Source organism: Lampetra fluviatilis, chromosome 15 (genome assembly GCF_964198595.1).
Source record: "Lampetra fluviatilis chromosome 15, kcLamFluv1.1, whole genome shotgun sequence".
Taxonomy (NCBI): domain Eukaryota; kingdom Metazoa; phylum Chordata; class Hyperoartia; order Petromyzontiformes; family Petromyzontidae; genus Lampetra; species Lampetra fluviatilis.
In genome coordinates this window covers 6,206,382-6,228,089 of record NC_136289.1, presented here as the reverse complement: position 1 = coordinate 6,228,089, position 21,708 = coordinate 6,206,382, and the positions used below count along the sequence as shown (strand labels likewise).

The window sequence follows — 21,708 nt, the reverse complement described above, 5'->3', positions numbered from 1 at the left end:
CGTAGCCGACTGTGCTTATCGGAGGTGCGTTTTTGCGGCGTGCGTGTACAGCGGATACGCCACCTCCTGCGTACGTGCCCCCGGAAGACCAGAACAGCCAAGACGGGAGTCAATCGATGGAGACCAGCACCACAATGGTCCCCACCTTGCCCAACACTGGCGGTACGCGCCCTTACCCGCCTATATTGATGTTTGCAGATGTCTGATTGTGCCTTCAAGCGCTGTTGCATCAGAGGGATTAGTCTTTGTGAAATGCAAGTGTGTAGGTATGCTGCCGCTAGTCAGTCAATGTCTTTTTTTATTTGAGTCAAGAGATTACATGAACCTATTGCGACACCTTAAACGTTGTTTTTTGTACGGTAGACCTGGGTTACGTAAAAATAGTTTTTAAGTAAACGTACATTTAACAAATCTACTCTAAACGTGACAATATTTTTCGTAAAATAAGGTTAATACAATAACGCGAATTGCACTTTTTAATCGTTAAATATGCAAGAAATCACTTCAGGAGGTCAAAGTGACACATTTTGGCAAGTTGACGCAGTGGAGAAAATTGCACAATGTGATGAAATGTAAACAAATTGGCTTAGGACAACGGTGGAGGGGGAACACTGAACCAACCATGGCCTAATAAAAACACAGATACGAGAGGTCTTTTGAAGTGTCACTTAATCTTCTGGGGGAGTGTTCTCGCACACGTGGTGGGTGTGCACTGCTCGCGGATGCCACCTCTGAATGGAAATGTCTTGGTCCTCCGCACGCACGCCCATTACCAAATCACTCGCAGTGTGGGTGATCTCTTCTCAGCAGAGTTGAGCCTGGATCGTACGTGCCGCTGTGGTTACATGACGGGGAGCGGTAGTGCAGCGTTTAGCGCTACGCTGCGAAACCCGGTGACGCGAGTTCGATTCCCGCTCATGGCCAACACCAGTGACGATTGTTTGGATCAGTCCTGGGCCTCCCCTAGGTCGACTCGGCCTCAAATGAGTACCTGGTGCAGTGTGTAAATGTCACCACTGAGGAGAGTAAGGCGGCAGGGCGTGGTGCTGGCCACCCACCCACGCCCTCGTGTGCCATGCCAGCTTTTATCGGTGCTTGCTAACAGCACTTTCTCCAAACAGTCTGTTAAGGCTGTATACGGGGGATCTTCGTCTTTGTGGCAAATGATGGTCAGCAGAGGGTGCTGCAGCAAACTCAATTGTTGAACTGTACTTCTCTGGTCCCGTATCAGTGCATCCCCATCTTCACCAACGTGCCCTTACTCGCGGAGACTTGTGTTGCCTCCGAAACGTCGTGAATTTTATTTTTATTTTTGTTTTGTTTTATTTTATTTTCATTACTTTTAATGTTTTACCTACGTGACTTTACCGAAAAAACCTGAGAATATGGTGGTATATGGTTAAATAAAAGCTTCGCATAAATATATACATCTCCCTATGGATGTATGGTGAACCTCTTTCGCACTTCATGTCATTAACTCTGCTAATCGGAGGTGCGGGGGAAGGACAATGAACTTAACACAAAAATTCATTATCAAGAAATGAGTTTTCAATCAAGATTTAGAAGTGCATAGCTCTGGTGGCTTCCTAATATCGGAAGGAAGAGCGTTCCGGAAGGCCGCCTGAAGCGCATCTGAACGCTCTCGATGCAGTGCCCGTCTTTACTCAACGGTGAGCCAAAAGCCACTACTGGGAGGATATAGCTTGCACAGAATCGAGTTTATAAGTGTGGATGTACTCGTGCAGATAAAAGACCTTTTTAGGGGACTTCATGAGTATTGTTTTTACTGATCAGGGGCCCATTGCTACCCAGCACGGCGAGGTGGTGCAATTGTTCACTCCAAGTGAAAAACCTCTTCTTTGCCTCATGCGACGCTCGTAGACCGGCAGCCCGTGACGTACGAGGAGCCCAAGCACTGGTGCTCCATCGTGTACTACGAGCTGACAAACCGCGTGGGCGAGGCCTTCCACGCCTCGTCCACCAGCGTGCTGGTCGACGGCTTCACCGACCCCTCCAACAACAAGAACCGCTTCTGCCTGGGCCTCCTGTCGCACGTCAACCGCAACTCGACCATCGAGAACACGCGTCGGCACATCGGCAAGGGTACGTCGCGACGCGCCACGTCGTCGCCTGCTGCTCGCTGACAGAGCTTGCCGGTGCAGAGCTCGTTGTGGGTTAAGTTGGGAAAGCTCCTTTTGACTCGTGACGTCAGAATTAGAATTTGAATGTTTTATTTTTACTGGAGGAATCTGATGAGCTAAAAAGCGCTTTTTCACAGATGTCCACTCAGGGCGGTCCGAACGTTACATCAACAAACTCGATGCAAAAACACGTGACTTGGCGCAGTCGGAATGTTAATTGCAGTTTGTGACTCGGGTCCCCTGCGCATTCCGACCGAGATGCCGGGGTTTGAATCCACGCTGCAACCCATGACTTAACTGTGGCAAGTTGATGGTCTTGCCCTGTGGTTATCAATGACTGCGAAATACAAACAATTAAAATTTGGGTTTCACCTAAATAGTGAGCGTATTCCAGTGCTGAGAATAAAGAGTGTACAAATTAGACGGTGCAACTACTGTTGCGATTAACCGGCAATAGGCCAGAGCGCTCTCCACCCCAACCAGTCACTTGCAACAGTCCGTGCATCTGGTGCGGACACCCCCATGCCTGTCCTGGATCAGGCCTGGCCAGGTGTTACTACGGTACGAGCTCACAAGAATCGATTCCTCTTGTGCCTTGCCTGTACTTGCAAACAAGACAACAGAAATCAATTCTTGAATGACTGAGCGCAGGGGTCTACAACCGAAATAAAAGAGAGCCATTTTTTTCGAATTCGGTTAAAAACACCTCTATTTCAAGAGACTCAATGCATGTGAAGACGAGAGACGGTGATGCTTGAAACAAATAACATCTCGAAGCAGTCATTAAAGAGCTGCATGCGGCTCCGGGAGACACAGGTTGTATGTACGTATGTTGAACGTTTTTCATAACCGTACGTAGCTAACCGTGCTAATCGCAGGTTGCCGACTCCGAGACTAGTGACTCAAGGACTGTGAATACTCGATCGCTCACTGCCCCCCCCCCCGCTTCGTGTACCCCCATCGCGTGACAGGCGTGCACCTGTACTACGTGGGCGGGGAGGTGTTCGCCGAGTGCCTGAGTGACAGCAGCATCTTCGTGCAGAGCCGCAACTGCAACTACCACCACGGTTTCCACCCGACCACCGTGTGCAAGATCCCCAGCGGCTGCAGCCTCAAGATCTTCAACAACCAGGAGTTTGCGGGCCTGCTGGCCGAGTCTGTGAACCATGGCTTCGAGGCCGTCTACGAGCTCACCAAGATGTGCATCATCCGCATGAGCTTCGTCAAGGTGAGCCGCCCAGACCCCTTCCGCAATAAGTACTTTGACTGCTGTTTAACACATAGATTTTCATAACGTAGGTTTTTTTTTTTTGGGTTAGATCGTGTAAATATAAATGTGTCGTTAAACCCGCCGCCACCACCTGACACAGCCAATTAGTAAGGCTTGTCACGTAAACAGAACATGTCAATTTGTTACTAGTACAGCACTAACCGGTGTGTTGGTGAGTAAAGCCACAACATTTACAATCCGAGTACGACGTTTGCCAGTAATTACATTAAGCGGCAGGCTGATGAAGCCAGTTTGCCTAGCACAGTCCAAAAGGCCCCAAAATGCCAAGCCGGGGCACGATCGATCGTGTCGTATCGACAAGAGTTGATACATTTCTTGTGTTGAGCAAAGTTAGAATTTATTGTGGGAAAAAAAAAAATATGCTTATCTGTCAACTTTAAAGTCTTGTTTTTTTTCGTTAAGGAAGCTTTCGTTTGATTTTAATATCCAAGGGGACGTGTTGCTTCAGGATGCATTTACAAGATAGTTTTTTTTGGGTTGCATCTTTTTAAAAAAACAACAAAAAATAAGCAGGTTTCTTTTCGTTTATAAAAAAAGTAATGGGCATGGCTGCGGGAGTTGATCTGCTTCTGTACAATAAAAAACTTTGCTGCCCCCACACCGTGTGACACCTGGCTGTACGCAAAACTGCTTTTATCGGTTTTAAAATTTTCCTCCGTGCTTTGGGCTCCGTAGACTTTAAACAGTTACCACAAAGTGTAAAAACCTATGCTCCCTTCATAGTCACCCGCGTGTGTGTGGGGGCAGTGAGCCCAATCTCCTCCCCATCTTTAGTCCCGAGAGTACTGAGTTGGGGATGTTTAGTCCGCAGAATTTTTGTACCTCCCCCCCTGCCTTGTACCCGGGGCTCTTTGTTTGGGTGCCACGGTGGCTAGGAGATGTTAACGACCTCGCCCGGTATACAAGGAGGTCGTGGGTTCGATTCCGACCCTGGCATGTATATTTGGAGTGTGCGTGTTTTCCCCGTGGTCGTGTGGATATTTCTTCGGGTCTTCCAGTTTTTCCCTCCACATTTTAGAATCAACACGCGTTTAGAATATTTTGGCTGCAATTAATTTCCACGTGATAAGCCACATCATTGGGCTATAATTTGTGGCCAGGTCGCTTCTGAAAAAGAGCTATATAGCTCAGTGGGTCTTACCTGGTAAAATAAAAAATATTTTTTTTATAGTTTGTGGCATAAAAAACAATAAAAAGTACCACAAAGTGTGGCACTTTTGTTGCCTGCTGACACATAATGTAATCCCCCTTAACCCCTTCCCAAACCGAGATCTCTGCGAGTCGCAGGGTGGGTGCGGCCCGTTCACCGCTGGATCTTGGAACGCGCATGCGGCTTGGCGTTAATTTTATTTAGAGAGGCTTCGCGTCGTTGTTTTTAAAGACATTGTACTCCCTGCAGAGAACTGTAGCGACACGATCCCACTATGATAGCTGGTGCCAAACCGCATGGCCTTGTGGGAGCGTCGAGACCGATGAAGTGATGTTACTTGAGTTTTGTTTTCCCCCGATTTCGTTTTGACGACGTACGTCATGGGGACGGGAAATGTTGTTTAACGCCGGCGTTGCGCACACCTTGTCCGTTGTGACCAGGGGTGGGGCGCCGAGTACCACCGGCAGGACGTGACGAGCACGCCCTGCTGGGTGGAGATTCACCTGCACGGGCCCCTGCAGTGGCTGGACAAGGTGCTCACGCAGATGGGCTCCCCACACATGCCCATCTCCTCGGTCTCCTGAGCGCGACTCCGCATCTTCCCCCCCCACCCACCACCCCCGACACCTTTCAATGCCAGCCAAAAGAGACTCCACAGTCGCCTGCCGTGTTGTTTTTTTATTTCATCACACAACCTGCCAAAATCAAGCTTTGTGGTGTTTGCTCTTTTTCTCGTTTTTATTGGTCTATTGTTATTGTAGCCTAGTTTCTATTACTGTTATTATCACATGGGTTTTTTTTAACCATCTCTTGCCATAAGCGCACAAGTTATCACTGTTTTGGTATCATCACCGATCTGATGTTTTTGGATGTCTGGCTGTAAACTAAGCAAGCTGCAGTTTAATCGCAGCGATGAATGTTTCCTTTTCCGCTTACAACACTCATTGGTCGCAAGCGCCTTCAAATGCTGGTGGAAAAGGATCTGTCGGTCTGTTCCATCTTGACATACGAGCCTTGACGTGTCCACACAAGACCGCAGCTTCGTCTCGCCTGGCCATTGAGTCTTCACATATTAACTTGACGCTTCATGAAGTTAAAAGGGCGTGAAGAATAAGAAGAAGAAGTGGACTGTTCGATTACAGAAGTTGCTGTGCATGACTTTTTAGGGCCTCGGAACACTTGGGCAGATTGTGTACCCGCTGACGGCTTGATTCTCTGCTGCAAGACCGGTGCAGCTTTTGTGTTGATAAAACGTGTGGACCTTTAGCAGCCTTGCGACAGATCCTAAAGAACCCAAGGGCATTGCCAAACGCCACCCTGGCAAAAAAGAGGTACTGTGGGGGGGAAAAAAAAGTTGCGTTGCCTTTCAACTAGGCTGCAGTTGCAAACGCCTTCCGAGGTTGAGAAAGTTAGAGTAACACAATTGTTGTAAAAAAAAATGACAATTGGTATCCAATGGAAAGGATTTGCCGATTTGGAGTTAATTGCTTTTTGGATCACAATTATTGTCATAAGGTTGCTTCCTAGAAGCAGTGGTCTGTGTGTTTTGCTTCCAGGATTAACTTGCAGTCTGTTTTTTTGCCAACTGCGCAATTGCCTGGGTTCTGAAGTCTTTGGGCGGCTTTCGTAAAAAAAAGATTGAAGTTCAATTAAATAATTCGATTGGCTTAAGTTCATACGCCAGTTTTTTTATTTGTCTGACTGCAGGACCATGAAAGGGGAAGGTTTGGGATGATCGGGAGGGGAGGGGTGGGGGAGGGGTGGGCAAGGCAAAAACAGATCTGGGCTCCAACGCACGTGTTGAATTATCCCAAGTAGTTTTTGTTTTAAGTGAATTTGTTTACAAGCGCACGTGCCGTGTTTTTAAGTTCACATTACACGAGAAACCGAAGGCTTTGTGCAAGCGAGGAGGTATTGGGCTTTCGTTTTTTTATGTCTGCAGACAAATTGTGGTGTCTAGTTAACGTGCAGTTTGCGTTACATTGGTAAAAGCCAAGCCTGTGGCTTTTTTTTACCATCCGATGCGAGTCACATGACAGGTGTGAGCTTGTAGCCAAGATTGTGTTTTTTAAAGTTGTTTTTTATTGTCATTTTTTTTAAACCACATTCGTAAGGCTGTTTGTATGCCGTGTGTGTCCCTGTTGGAGAAATATGAACGTTAAAAGGGGGACTGGGGAGGGTGTGGGTTGAATTGGGGTAATTGGATTATAACGGTAAAATTTGTGTACAGCTTGCAGTAGTTATATTACTCTATTACGGAGCGTTTTGTATTGTAGATGTGCGCGTGTGTGTGTGCGCGCGCGCGTGCATCAGACCGTTCATAGATAGGTTCCCTGCGTTGGTGGTAGACGGTTAAAAGCAGAGCGGCGAATGTGACAAGTTTTAAAATGTCGCATTCTTTTGACGTATTGTGAAACGCATTGCCATGCATCGATTCCTTATTCTGCTGCGGAAATCTGCAAACCTCTAATGCTCAATTAACGTTAACGGTGCATTACAGTATTTTTCTGATTTTTATTTGTGAGTCTCCCGTGCTTTTTTTAAAATAACGCTAATTCTTTATTGTAGACTCTCAGAATTGGCTGACTTATTGAAGGAAAAAAAAAATACACGGCATATGTAGTTTTAAGATTTGAAACAAATTGTGGTTAAAAAACATTGTACATAAAAGTTTGAAAGCAGAAGCGTTGTTTAGGAGAGGAGACTGTCACCATGATTCAACTTTTCGACTTTGGTTATTTACAATTCACGATGGTGTTACTACATCGATACGCCTTGAGACGTCATTCTCTATAATGTACAATAATTGCCTATCATGTATTTCTCTGCCTTGCATTACAATCAGCTTAACGTTTATAAATCGAACGTGTACTAAAACATTTATTTCTTTTAAATGAAGCGCTTACAGCTTTTTTCCTTTGAAAATTTTTGTAAACAATATTAAACAAATACACTACTGTCTTTAAATGTTACATTTTGACACAAGTAACACTAACGGATTTGTTTTTCGTTTTACTAGAGGTCTTTTTTTAAGAAGATAAACTATTTTGGCTAAAGAATAAAAAATAAGGCTGGTTTAGCTCATCATTTTTGGTGATTCCATAGCAGAACTCCTTAGTGCTGTAAGTAAACACTGCTTACCATCTGCTCCTGACAACTGCAACTCCTTGTATCCAGCAGTGTGAGAAATGTCAATGTAAATGTTTTGATGAACTTTTGCAAATAAACTGCTTTAAAATAAAAAAAAATCTCAACTTTGCATTGTTTCTTTTTCACGGCTTTCTTGGGAGGCTTATTTTAGAGGCACGGCAAGGAGAGATTCACGGTGGCGTTACAAAGCTTGGAGTGAAACCCAGGAGCGTTTCTCATGCTAGGGGACATGGAGGGGGAGCGCTGACTGGACTTGATGAATTGGAACAGGAGGTCCCAGCATTGCGCGTGGCACAGAGGAAACTGGCAGATTGCAGTTGAAGGTGAAAAAATTAACCTGTAAAAACAAAGTTTTTCACTATAAATCCTTTATATGCGTGGCATCGGGGCGGCTAGAGTCCTCTCGTCATCTGGCTTGAGATGGCTGCCACCTATGGGTCAGATGATTGTGCCAGCATTAACCAATTGGTAAATAAATATTTAATTTTTTTTCCTTAAACAGTGTAAAATTTTGGAAAAATATTTTCACGAAAATTCATTGTCACGCACAACGAGTCTGTGCAAAATGTCAGCTCGATTGGATCACGGGAAGTGGGTTAAAAAACGACCGAAAGATTTGCACGGTCCTAAGCAAGCAAGCAAGTGAACTTAATATAAAGGATTTAAAAATGCAGCCGGTCCATTCTTCAAGGAAATGCTTTTGAGAGTTGGCACTGGAGAAAAGCCAGAGGGGATCAGAGGCCCTGCCCATATATGGTGAATTTTCATCTGCTTTTTCGAAATGTTTCCAATCGCAGGAACAACTTCCTGTCCAGGCATGAATCTTACAGAAACGGCAAGTTGCGTTAGACAGGCCTGCCTGCCTGTCTGCAATGTCCAGCACTGATATTACGTGAGCTTTAAGCCCAGGAGAGGCATTAAGGATGGAGGTGCAAGAGCTCCCAAGATCACAAGTTCATTCTCAATGGGCCAAAATATCAGCTGGAGCCAACTCACTGACTGAAGCAACTCGTTATCGTCATGGATCAGCTGACATTGGGAAAAGGAGGAGACGCTTGTGAGGTCGCACATTTTTAGGAAGTGGCCCTGTTCGAGGTTGGAGTCACATGGCCGTGCTGGTAGAGATGGTGCTTTGGGTGCAGTTGCGGATGAGGGCACTCCTGTGGTGTTTTGATCAGGAGCAAAAAATTAACCCGTAAAAACAAAGTTTTTCACTATAAATCCTTTATATGCGTGGCGGCTAGAGTCCTCTCGTCCTCTGGCTTGAGATGGCTGCCACCTATGGGTCAGATGATTGCCTGCCACCATTAAGCAATTGGCAATTAAATATAATTAATTTTTTCCTAAAAAGTGTACAATTTTGGATTTTTTTTCACGAAAATAAATTGTCATGCACAACGAGTCTGTGTGCAAAATGTCAGCTCGATTGGATCACGGGAAGTGGGTGAAAAAACGACCGAAAGATTTGCACGGTCGTAAGCGCGCAAGCAAGTGAACTTAATATAAAGGATTTAAAAAGAGTGAATTCTCCAAGATTAAACAGGTATTTTCTGTTTTATTTTGTAGCCATTGGGATCAATATAACAGGTAAGATGCAACGAATCTCTCTCGCTTACGTAAAACTCGCATGTGTCATGTGCTCATACCTGCCTGTCAGATAGCACATTCATCGTATAACGACGGTCTCCATTACCATACGAGGCAGGGGTGATCCATTTATATATACCCCACCGATTTCTAATGACTTGCTGCAAGGGTTGGCTCCGTATCTTCGAGTGGAGAGTAACATTTTCATCGGTATGTTGAGATTGGCGGCAGGTATGTTTAGGTTTTGAAATAAAAACGCTTTTCTGTAAATTTCTCCCTTTTACTTTCATGGGCTTTTCGACAAATGGATCGCCCTGCCACGACCCGTATTTACCAAAAGCCGACCAATCTGACAATGGTGAAAACCTCGTGACCGCCACCGAGCGTGGATGTGCAAGGCGATGGTGACGAGTTTCCCACCAGCGTTTTTTTTTCACGGTTGTGCAGCACGAACGCGCAGCGTTTACAGGGACACGTCGGGGGGTGATGACAGGGATGACGAGCGTTTGCGCTGCGGATCCACCGAATCGCTTCTTTGCCTGTCATGTGAAGCCCATCACTTCGTCCAGGAACTGCGCAAACTTCTCGGGCTGGCCTGGAGGGAACGGTTTCAGCGTCTTGAGATCCATCTCGCGTAGAGTCTGCACAAGGGTGCTGCGAGGCAGAGGAGAAACAGCGACAGAGATTTGTTAAATTAAACTTTTTTATTTTAGCAGGTAAGGCCCACTGAGCTGTTTTACTCTTTTTCAGAAGCGACTTGGCCACAAATGATAGCTCAACAGAATGGCTTATCACGTGTAAATCTACAGCAGCCAATTACTCTGAACGCGTGTTGATTCTAAATGTGGAGGGAAAAACCAGAGAACCCATGTAAAAATGTATGTGACCACAGGGAGAGAGACACGCAAACTCCAGATATACAGAAGGCATCAGGGTCTGGATTGAACCAACAAACTCCTGAATACCAGGCGAGGTAGTTAACATCTCGCCACGGTGCGGTGAGATTGAACTCACCCCTTGGCATTGTCATTAACGCCACTTTTATATCTTAATAATAAGTTACGAAACAGCAATCTCCGAGCAATCTTGTCCAGGTACTTAGAAAGGTTGTACAAGATGCACGTTGCTCCAACCTCCCACCCCTCTTCCAAGATTCCTGTCTCGCGTGGAAGAGGAGGCTGCTCACATGGCCTCTCAAGGCGGACGATCCAGTGGAGGCTCTTAGGCCAGCGGTGTCGCGAGCTGGAGGTTGCAGCGCTGCGCCTTCACGTTTCACAGCGGCGTGTGTGCCAGCCCGACTGATTTTAAGCAGCGAGCTGGCGATATTTCAACCTTCTTACCGTGCAGATGAATTTGAAAGGGTAGCCGTACAGCTTCGTAACATTTTTGACAACATTTATGTTTTCAACAATAGGTCTGTGGTAAAAGGGGTTAAACAACAACAATAGAATCAACAAGCCTGGCCCTTAAATCAGTCGGGTTTGGTATTTGGCTTTGAAAATCGTGAGGGTTGGTATGTGGCAGTGGCTAACATTTTGAATAATGGCCTTTGGGTAAATTTCTAATGAAATATTAAGACAATGAGGCATATCCGCCCCCCGCCCCATCTCCAGTCGGGTTTGTAATTGAATTGTGGATGAAAGCCAATGCAGTCAGCGTTCACTCTATATATAACATTTTAATAAACCTACGCAAGACACTTTGGCCCATTAATGCGTCATTCCTTTTTGTTCGTTAAGCTTGAAGCGTCGCACGCCTGCATATCTTCTCTCCCACTAATGATGCTCAAGCCTTGAGCCACCACCGAAGTCCCTTTTCCTCCTACCTCATCAACATTTACGCACGGCTGACTCCACCGGCGTAAACCCCCGCCCGTCAGCACGCGGCGGTGCAGTGACCGGGAGGTAACGGGAACGAGCGCGGTGAATCGCAGCCTCAGTGGCAATCGAAGGGGAACTCCAACCTAGGGTCTGCTCAGCCTGAAATTGAAAGTGTCACCATCACCGTCATCATCAAGATCCACGGGCAGATAGCCCGTGAGGTGTCCACTGCACATCTCGGCATTTGGCACCACTTTCCTCCCTTGCGGTGTGCCAATATGCTCAAGTAGTGCACGTCTTTTTGGAACAGGCTGGTGGAATTCCCAGGGCTATGTTGGCAAGAACTGAGTTACCTAATCGGGGGGGGGGGGGGGGGTCTCAAGTAGTGACAGCACATGCAGAATATTATGGGATACGGGCATTGATAGGTGAAGTGGGTGGTGTGGTGGCCGCAGTGCTTAGGGCACTGCTGTACGAAGCCAGTGAACTGAATTTGATATCCGGTGACACCTAACAACAATCAAGTGACACCTCAACTGATCCTGGACCTCCCCTCCCTTCACCAACCCACCCTGACCCCGCGTGGTGATGGTTCAACAACCCCCGATGGGCGGCAAGCCACGAGGAAGGTCTTGATCCAGCGGTGGATCGAGAAAGGCTGCGCGTGATTACAGCGTTTGACTCTCGATCTCAAGATTTTGACAGCTTTTGCCTCGACGGCAGATATTGGCGCCGCAGTGTAGGAAGTCAACAGTGGCCATCACAATGAGTCTGGCCCCCTCCATGAGAGCGTGGAATTTCCACCACTGGCTTCGGGGCTTTGGGAAGAGCTGATTGTGGAGTGGAAGCACTTGGGTTTTGGCAATTGTATTTTTAGTACACTGCTCCTAGATCAACTTCGCCCGAAATAAATTCCTGGTGCGAGCCTCACCTCGACCAACTATCAGCCTCGCCTGGGTTAACTTTAGCGGCCTGGGTTGACTTTAGCGGCCTGGGTTGACTTTAGCGGCCTAGACCAGCGGTCGGCAGCCTGCGTATCCTGAGCCGCACGTGGCTTTCCGAGGACCGTTTCGTGACGTCATTTAATAAGGAGGACCGTCTCGTACTCGTGTGCAATCGCGGCTCTTGAAATGTGTCGAGTTCGTTTCACCGAATTCGAACTAAAAATGGCCCTTTTTGTTATTTTGATTTGCCGAACCCCTGTCCTTAGACCGATTAGCCAGTGTTGCAGCTGCTGCAGTGGAAGGAAGGGAAGGTAACGTGGATGGATGTGGGGCAGACCACTCACTCACTGCCTCGAACTCAAAACCGCCCGCATAATGCCCCTTTCATTCTGTTATGTCGCTTTTTTGACCACTCTGTGCCTGGCTCGTTGGAGTCAATTATCTCACGATGCATCCGCATCATTAGCGACGGGCGAAAAAAATAACCTGCACACGGCAACAAAAAAACCACCACGACAAGCAAAACACTTTTCAGAAACGTCCTGCACGCCGTTTGAACATTAGCACGTGCAATTTGCGTGTTTTTTTAAAACCCGAATGCGAAGTTTCCTTTACCTAAAATAGGAATGAAATGATGATGATGAACGGATCATTAGCACTGTTTACTGTTTGTCTTAGATACCGGGGGGGGGAGGGCCTTTTCATACAAGGCACCAGATGGTGGCTTCAATTTTCGCTTTGCCAGTTCTTGTTCATACTTTCCACGTTTGCAAGCGGCGAGGTGCCTATGGGAGGGAGGTAAGTATGGCGAGCGCGTCGCTGACCGGAACGTATTAGGTCGGTCCGCTCGCTTAGAGCGTGTGCGTATTTTTCCACGCGCGCGCCAACAGGTTCGGCACAATAGATGCAGGAAATCGCACCGCTGCACCTTTACGTTTTACAGTCACGTGTTTGCCAGCCCGACTGATTTAGGCAGCGCGCTGGCAATTTTTTTAACCCTCTTAACCCTGGTGATCATTTTCAATCCCAGCGGTCAACCTCGCAGCAGCGGCTTTTGGCTCGCCATCGAACGAAGACGGTCACCGCATCGCGTGCTTTCGGATGCACTTCTGCGGCCGTCTGGAACGCTCTTCTTTACGCTATTAGGAAGCCACTGGAGCTATGCACTTTTAAATCCTTTAGATTGACAAACTCATTTCTTTAGATCTGCTTTGGTGTTTAGTTTGTTGTTCCTTCCCCCCACACCTTCGATCAGCACGGTTAGCTATGTACGGCGCGAAAGAAGTTCAACATCCATCCATATACATCCATACATCACTCCCACAGAAAAACACTCTTGGTGAATCGTGGCCACAAATCTCGAACGCGGGGGGGGGGGGGGGGGTGGGGGAAGCTCCCGAAAACATCCCGAGGCTCGGCGAGGTCGGCAAAAACCAGAGGTCGCAAACGGGTTTTGATTCCTTACCCGTACCCGGCCGCACCAGGATCGCAAACGGGTACCCGTACCCTACCCGATACCCGGCTACCTGTACCCGGCCGGGTATCGGGTAGGGTACGGGTATCAGGTACCCGATTGCGACCTCTGGGATGAAGCCATGTTGCAGGCGCGGGTGGGTTGATTCTAGGAACTTGAATTGTGAGAAGAGACAAGACGTTGGGAAATGAGTGACAAACGGTGACTCACCAGTGACTCACGGCCTACCCGTACCCGTACCCGGCCGCACCAGGGTCGCAAACGGGTACCCGTACCCGTACCCGGCTGGGTACGGGTAGCCGGGTATCGGGTAGGGTACGGGTATCGGGTACCCGGTTGCGACCTCTGGCAAAAACCGCACGCGATACGGCGGCGTCCCTTCAAGTGGCTCCGCAGAGCTGTGCTCGCTCGCACCTTGCGCCGTGCCAAACGCCGCATCGCTCATCGAAGCGCGGTGCGCGAGCGATCGGGAGGAGTTTGGGGGGGGGGGGGGAGCCCCCACCTGCACGTGCAGGAGAAGAGGTGGCCGTCCTCCTGCAGCTGCATGGCCAACTCCAGCTGGTGATTGTCCATGAGCTTCTCGTTGATGACGACCACCAGAGGCTTTGAACACCCCAGGGCCTCCAGGCAGCTTCCTGCACCTGCACGCGTAAGAAAAAGGGCCGCCGCGTTTGTCGCAGACTGGCCTGCGCGCGTTTCACGCCGTTGCAGACTCCTGTACGGGTGGCAACCCTGGAGCGCGACCTTGTTTAAAGTCTGGGGGGGGCGGTGGGGGTGTGGGGGCATTATTCATAGGCAGAGGAAAACAGGAAGAAGGTCTTAAGCCTGAGCAGGAGCAGGGAGTCAACAGCACGGAGAGCTGCGGGTGGGTGGGAGAAGGTAGACTGCCGGGGTAGTAGAGAAAAACGAGCGGCCTCCCGCCACCAACCCTGCAGCAGTAACCTCGTTGAAAGTGGGGGCGCATACACACACTCAGGGTGGGCACGACACGGTCAATGTTAAACAAACGTGGGACGAGTGTTAAACACTCAGCGGGATGAGCAACTGGATGCGATCGGCTTTTGTCTAACATGCATTCTGTTCTCGCTCCCTGTGAATATTGTACCACCGTGTTTTACCTTGCCTTGGCGGCTCAGCCCCATACAGCCCCCTCCTCCCCGTGCCACTACGGGCCTGATTGACGGTGGCGTCAGTGACTCGGGACTGACTGCCCAACACCAGATCGGAGGTGTCCTCTAATCGTAAACTAATCACGCAAACGCCGGTCATCCTCGCAGCAGCAGCAGCAGCAGCAGCGCTTTTGGCTGGCCATCAAACAACGACGGTCGCTGCATCGCGCTCTTACAGATGCGCTTCTGCGGCCGTCTGGAACGCTCTTCCTTCCGATATTAGGAAGGCACCGGAGCTGTGCACTTTGAAATCAGCGAGATTGATGCACTCATTTCCTGAGAACTCCTTTTAGTGTTTAATTCGCTGTGCTTCCCCCACACCTCTGGTCAGCACGGTTGTCTACGTATGGTGTGTAAGAAGTTCAACATACACTATGAGACCTCCTTTACCAGCGAAGTTGATTGGTCCAACTTCAAGGACAGTGCATATCATTATCATCATCAGAGTTGTTTCTTTTTGTTTGCATTTTGACTTCTTGTGTTGAGGTTATTGCAAACATGATGCCTTGTATAAAGGTGTCAGATTTTGTACCAGTTGAAAGGGTAAAAACCTATTACTATAAGTTCAACATACATACAGACATAGATTACTTGCTACAACAGGATCAGAGCGCTGAGATGGAACTGTTCAGATCCAAGTTCCCAATTGAGGGCCGGGTTCCCATTTGTAGCAAGTTGATGGCCAAAGCTCAGCTCACCAACGAATGCACAAAAGAGTCATAACATTTCTTCAACTTGAATTGGCTAAATTCCAACTCAAAAGATTAAAGTCTTTGGTTCGATCGACGTACGGCAAAACCTTTCTTGCGCGGCAAATGCCGTGCGTGCGGTAAAATGCTCCGAGCTTTAATAGTAAAGAGGCGGGGGGGTAACGTCATCCATCGTGGTCGGCCTCTTGCCGCCGCCGGCTGCGGAGTTCTGAATGGAAACTCTCCTTCGTGTCGTGACGCGTCGCCGATTTTGTTTGCTCCCGAGTGTATTGTCTACACTGCTTGACTTTCCCACAGTATATTTGGTCTGGAATCACTTCCTTGCTGAGTGACTGTTGTGGTGTATATATATAAAATAATACCCCTTTCTTCCGGCACCTCGAAATCCACGCCGCGGGAGGCGCAGTATGAATAACAAACTGTGACGATGAGAGATTCAAACGCTGAAGGTGCAGCAATGTAATGTCTTGCTCTACTGGACATCCGTGTAAAAGAGCTTTATCGCTCGTCCGATTCCTCCAGTAGAAATGCATATTTCAGATTCTGATGCCGCTCTGGGTAGAAGGGCCTGCACTGGAGCTCTAGAGAGACGCTCTAGAAGGCATTTGGCCTACTCATCCACGCTAGTCAGACATGTTGTTGAAAGCGGTGGGAGTATCCACGCTGTACCGCCACCACACACGACCTGCCCATCGCCTGCGGTGCAGCCGTTAATACTGCTGCGTGGACAGGGGCGGGGGGTGGGGAACTTTCTAGAAACTTTCCCATCGTTGCAACAATCACGGTCGTGGAGGTCGAATCGGACCCATGACCTACGAACCAGAGGTCGCAAACGGGTCTTGATTCCTTACCCGTACCCATACCCGGCCGCACCAGGGTCGCAAATGGGTACCCGTACCCGGCCAGGTACGGGTACCCGTTCCCTACCCGTACCCGTACCCTACCCGAAATGAATGACAAACGGTTACTCACCAGTGACTAAGAAACAACGGGGGGACCCTACGGGAGCCGGATCGTTCATCGAAATACCGATGGCATCCTAAACCGAGCGACCACCGTATAACGTGGGAGACAAGCGACGTCAACAACGCGTAAGAATCCCGCTCACCGGCGTGGCTGATGACGAGCGAGGCGGCCTGCATATCCTCGGCCAGGGAATCCTTGTAGCGGAACGCGCTCAAGCGGAACCCCGGGCGCGTGTCGGGCTCCGGCAGGAGCGCTCCCCGACCCACCTGCAGCACCAACTCCGAGTAGCCCAGCGACCTCAGTACCTGCCGACACAAATGGGGGGGGGGGGGGGTCAACGACGATTCAACAGTGTCGCAGTCAGAGTGCTCCCAGCGCGGAACACGTACGGTGTCTTTGAAAGTGCTCGCGTGCGCGTGCCTCTTGGCGATTTTCAGGCGGTGGCGGAAATTCCGCACCACAGTCTCGTCAAGGAACATAAACCGTCACGTGACCTCCGGTCAATCCTTGCAGCAGCAGCAGCAGCGCTTTGGGTTGGCCATTGAACGGAGATGGTCACCGCATTGCGCCCTTTCGGATGCGCTTCTGCGACCACCTGGAACGCTCTTCCTTCCGATAATAGGAAGCCCCTGGAGCTATGCATTTAAAATTCTAGATTGAAAACGAATTTCTTTAAAACTGCTTTTTGTGTTTAGTTTGTTGTCCTTGCTCCGCACCACCGATTAGCAAGTTTGGCTACGTACGGCGCAAAAGAGGTTCAACATACGTCCATGCAGTTGTGTCCTCCAAATATCGTGGCCGGATGTGCAGTGTCCCATATATAAAACAGGAGGGATATTTGGCGGGACCTCTAAATATTCAAAATTGCATTAACAAAAAAGACTCCCAAATCTCAACATATTAACAGCGTGCAAAGCACTGCTGACGTGCTGTCAGCTGCATCTCCACGTTGCGTGGAAGCGTCGCGTACCAGCGGAGTCCCAGTTCAGCGCCGTGCCGCGCAGTAACTACTGCAGCACTGGAATGTGGGTTCCAGAATGGGCTCGTGATTTTTTGGTGGTTTTAATGTTTTTTTTCGTAACCTTGAACTTGATATATTTGACGACGTTAAAAGGAAAGTAATTAACATTTAATTAACATTGCACGGCTATAAATGGGCTACATGGATATAACGGGGTCTTGATACGAAAATATATTATCCGGTATTTTAAGGTCGAGCTGCACATGTCACGTGTCGTAGTGTGCATACAATGGTGTATGTACAGGGACTCCTCTACTTGCGAAAACGCGACTTACGATAAGAACAAACCTGTCCGTATGTCCAGTTTCCTGTTTGGACTGAGAGTCGTAATTTCAACCGCCGCGCAATAGATGGTGGTGGTGGCATCTACATCTGCAGAACGTGAAGAACCAGTGGCATCTACATCTGCAGAACGTGAAGAACCAGTGGCATCTACATCTGCAGAACGTGAAGAACCAGTGGCATCTACATCTGCAGAACGTGAAGAACCAGCGGCATCTGCATCTGCAGAACGTGAAGAACTAGTGGCGTCTACATCTGCAGAACGTGAAGAACCAGTGGCATCTACATCTGCAGAACGTGAAGAACCAGTGGCATCTACATCTGCAGAACGTGAAGAACCAGTGGCATCTACATCTGCAGAACGTGAAGAACCAATGGCATATACATCTGTAGAACGTGTAGAACCAGTGGCATCTACATCTGCAGAACGTGAAGAACCAGTGGCATCTACATCTGCAGAATGTGAAGAACCAGTGGTATCTACATCTGCAGAACGTGAAGAACCAGTGGCATCTACATCAACAGAACGTGAAGAACCAGTGGCATCTACATCTACAGAACGTGAAGAACCAGTGGCATCTACATCTGCAGAACGTGAAGAACAAGTGGCTTCTACATCTGCAGAATGTGAAGAACCAGTGGCATCTCCATCTACAGGAGATTATACAACTTTTAAAGCCATTCCCCGTGTTTAGTGTACATGCCGTACAACACGTTTGAAATCGAAAGTAGTAAAGTTGGACTTACGAACAGACCTCTGGACTCTAACTCGCTCGTAAGTAGAGAAGTCCCTGTACAGTCGAACTTATTTCGCCCCGTACGTAGCCGAACCCTGATGTGGAACTTACGTGCGTGGCTCCATCAGAAGAGACGGTCTCAATCAGCTCATCGAAGGACGTGGTGCCAACAGTGACGAAGACTCTTCCCAGATCCCCACTCATGCCGCCTGCGTGGACACAGGCACACATTCTTACACGGGGAGTCTCCACAACTGTCTCTTCTTGCCAAATGCCTCCCCCTCCCCGTCTTTGCATGAACAATACGGGCATCTCATAGCTATACTATTTGGTTCTTTCGGTAAAGTCACGTAGGTAAAACATAAAATAAAAATAAGAGATGAACTAAATAAAAGTAAATTAAATCACGACGTTTCGATTGGAACACAAGCAATCATCATCAGGTGTGAAAATCACAGCAATTTTTTTTTCTAGCTGTAATTTTCACACCTGATGACGATTGCTTGTGTTGCAATCGAAACGTCGTGATTTAATTTACTTTTATTAACGTATTCTTTATCTCTTTATTTTTATTTTTTACCCACGTGACTTTACCGAAAGAACCAAAGAGTATGGATCCTTGCAGTCACGAAAACTTCAAATCTAGAAACATCTCATAGTTGTCAACCAACACGGTGTACTCCGTGTCCTTGTACAGGGAAATTTGAGTTTCCAGGTCCGTATTAGGCGTGCAGCCTTTTCAATGACAAGGGATTGACAGCTAAGGAGCCGTCCATAAATGACGTCACGCACCTGGGGGGGGGTCAAACATTTGTGACGATGTGTGACGAGGGGGGGGGGGTGAGAAATCTGACGTCACATCAAAATGCGCAACTTTAAATAAATATAGACAACACGTTCTACTGAATTAAATAGACTTTTTAATAAATGTTTTCTCCTACAACATCAAAATGCAGCGCCACATTAAATACGCACTACAATGACAGTATTTAAAGCGATTTGAAGCATGTTTTATATTTTTGGGGGGGGGGGGCAGAGCTTTGTGACGTCATATTTGAGGGGGGGGGTCTGACTTTTTGTGACGTCGTGTGACGAAGTGGGGGGGGGGTCAAAACGCGTCCAAAATCGCGTGACGTCATTTATGGACGGCCCCTAATGACGTCGTCACACTCTCACGACGACACGCCTCTTAACCACCGCGTGGCGCTTACCTACACCTGACAGGCCTTGTTCAATCCACTGCTAGATTCAGGCCCTTGCCCGTTCCCCAAGCGGGTTCGTTGTGTGTGTGTGGGGGGGTTATTTGAGCATACTTCACCACGCTGGTCAAGGAGGGCTAGCGAAGGTGACGAACATACACGTGGAAGCCTTAGACGTATAGTAAACAACAACGTTGCTTGAATGTAATCTACTGCTCTACACGCTTATGAGCAACGTAAAAAAACTTACACAAGGAGATTTTCCACAAGAGTGACAAGACCAACATACAATCATGGCAGGGTAATAAAGGATACTTGTTTCGGGGATGTATCGATGACAAACTCGCGAATCTGAGTTGGATTTCGGGCCACGGTCATATATCCGAACCGGTCCTTGTGTGTAGCGTACCCATGGACCAGCGTGGTGAAGTATAGTCAAACAATCTCCCATTAACGACACAGCGCGAACAGGTATTCACCCGGCCAGAGGATGTACAAAGGGCAGTCAATGTCTACAATGATCATCACTTGTCTTCTTGGTTCTATCGGTAAAGTCACGTAGAATGGAAATAATCAAACATAATAAAATAATTCTCACGACGTTTCGGCCACAACGCAAGCAGCCGTCCTCGGGTGGAGAACAGGTCTGTCGAGGAGACAGAGTCTGAATGATTAATGTTTTGTTTTTATTATTTTATTATTATTTCCATTCTACGTGACTTTACCGAAAGAACCAAGAAGATGAATCCCTGCAGTCACGAAAGCTTTAAATCGAAAGATCATCACTGCGTTACAAAGGATGGCAGTATAACAGTGTGCGAGTTACCTGTGTTGTGAAACAGCACGCCCGTCTCTCGCACACACGCGCACACACACAGGGGGGGGGGCTCTTAAAACACTGCCGTGGGATTACGACGAGTCGGGCAACCTTCTTAGTCTCAACATTGTGTCTTTGTATAAAAGGTAAACACATAAAAACCGATCTGTTGTTGGCGGTTCCACGACTCCTCTACCGCCTTCTTCTAAACGCTTCCGTGTCACACGCAGAGGGCAGCAGCAGCAGAGAGGGTGGTGGTCGTGGGGCCACATTTTTCGTGGCGTTCCGAAGTGAAATTCGTGGACGTTTGGTGCCCCCTGCCACCTAACCCGGGGCGTTGCAGCCGAGTCCTCAAAGTTGCCGGTCACGATATTGACCCAACACCACCACCACCGTCAACACCACCACCGTCAACACCAGTGTCACCACCACCACCACCGTCAACACCACCACCGTCGCCAACAACACCACCGCCACCGTCACCACCACCACCGTCAACACCACCACCACCGTCAACACCACCACCACCGTCAACACCACCACCGTCGCCAACACCACCGCCACCGTCACCACCACCACCGTCAAAACCACCACCGCCACCACCACCAACACCGCCAGACACCACTGTGGGTCGTGTCCACCGTGGGTCGTGATATATAGATATATTTCCCGTATTGAAACGGCTGTACGCCGTGTGGACTTGGAAACTATGTTCATGTTTTTGTTTTTTGTTTGTTGCGGTTGCACCCGATTAAAGAGCCGAATGGCTCACAGGGCTATACCTAATACATTAACTTGAACTACATTTCCCTCTACAAGAATACGGGTAGATCGTGTAGGTTGACAGCTACGATCACTACAACTGTGATCACTACAGGTATAATCACGACAGCTATGCGTACGAAAGTCAGAATAAACAAACAACGCTTGGCATAGACACCCAATAATCCATCACAAACACTTCTGACAATGCACAAACAGTACGACACAAACACAATTTTTTTTTTAAATCCAAAATATTTTTTTAAACCCATAGGCACCCATAAGTTACCGCACATATTTAAAATATAACATCCTGTCCAACATAAACATTTATTTTTTAAATATATTTTTAAAGTCCTCTCTCTCCATTACCCAGTGCAGCGTTTGACGTTTAAAGGACCTCAAGACGTCAACATCATCAACTTCCGGGTTAACACGGCCCCGTTTGCATTCCGTACAACGCACAAGGCACCCGCACGCTCAGCGGC

General features: G+C 48.2%; 2 protein-coding genes across 5 annotated transcripts in view; one reads left to right on the top strand and one right to left on the bottom strand.

Moving 5' to 3' along the window:
• The window catches only part of LOC144936129 (mothers against decapentaplegic homolog 1-like), a 41,786-nt gene extending 35,470 nt beyond the window's left edge, over nucleotides 1-6,316 (top strand). For both annotated transcript variants that reach the window (XM_078863016.1, XM_078863015.1), the window contains exons 6-9: nucleotides 52-162; nucleotides 1,882-2,103; nucleotides 3,113-3,369; nucleotides 5,023-6,316. In XM_078863016.1, coding sequence (XP_078719142.1) covers nucleotides 52-162; nucleotides 1,882-2,103; nucleotides 3,113-3,369; nucleotides 5,023-5,166 — 734 coding nt within the window. In that variant the 3' untranslated portion in view covers nucleotides 5,167-6,316. The remainder of the gene's footprint in view (nucleotides 1-51; nucleotides 163-1,881; nucleotides 2,104-3,112; nucleotides 3,370-5,022) is intronic.
• A 2,845-nt stretch (nucleotides 6,317-9,161) lies between these two features.
• ALG13 (ALG13 UDP-N-acetylglucosaminyltransferase subunit) lies at nucleotides 9,162-21,652 on the bottom strand. Of its 3 annotated transcripts, none has more exons than XM_078863023.1 (5): nucleotides 21,593-21,652; nucleotides 18,554-18,651; nucleotides 16,545-16,707; nucleotides 14,060-14,198; nucleotides 9,162-9,973 (listed from the first exon to the last, which is right to left on the bottom strand). In XM_078863023.1, the coding sequence occupies exons 2-5, from the start codon at nucleotides 18,644-18,646 to the stop codon at nucleotides 9,862-9,864; spliced, it is 507 nt and encodes a 168-aa protein (XP_078719149.1). In that variant the 5' UTR covers nucleotides 18,647-18,651; nucleotides 21,593-21,652; the 3' UTR covers nucleotides 9,162-9,861. The 3 variants fall into 3 exon arrangements, with proteins under 3 accessions (XP_078719149.1, XP_078719147.1, XP_078719148.1); XM_078863021.1 differs by lacking the exon at nucleotides 21,593-21,652 and adding an exon at nucleotides 21,510-21,553; XM_078863022.1 differs by lacking the exon at nucleotides 21,593-21,652 and adding an exon at nucleotides 20,468-20,887.
• Between the last annotated feature and the right edge of the window lie 56 nt (nucleotides 21,653-21,708).

What these genes read in the sequence shown, in the direction of transcription:
- ALG13 (XM_078863021.1), bottom strand. An exon ending in CTTCTGATGGAGCCACGCAC is followed by an intron (nt 16,708 to 18,553) that starts GTAAGTTCCACA and finishes TTGTGTCGGCAG; the next exon opens with GTACTGAGGTCGCTGGGCTA. An exon ending in GCTCGTCATCAGCCACGCCG is followed by an intron (nt 14,199 to 16,544) that starts GTGAGCGGGATT and finishes TTACGCGTGCAG; the next exon opens with GTGCAGGAAGCTGCCTGGAG.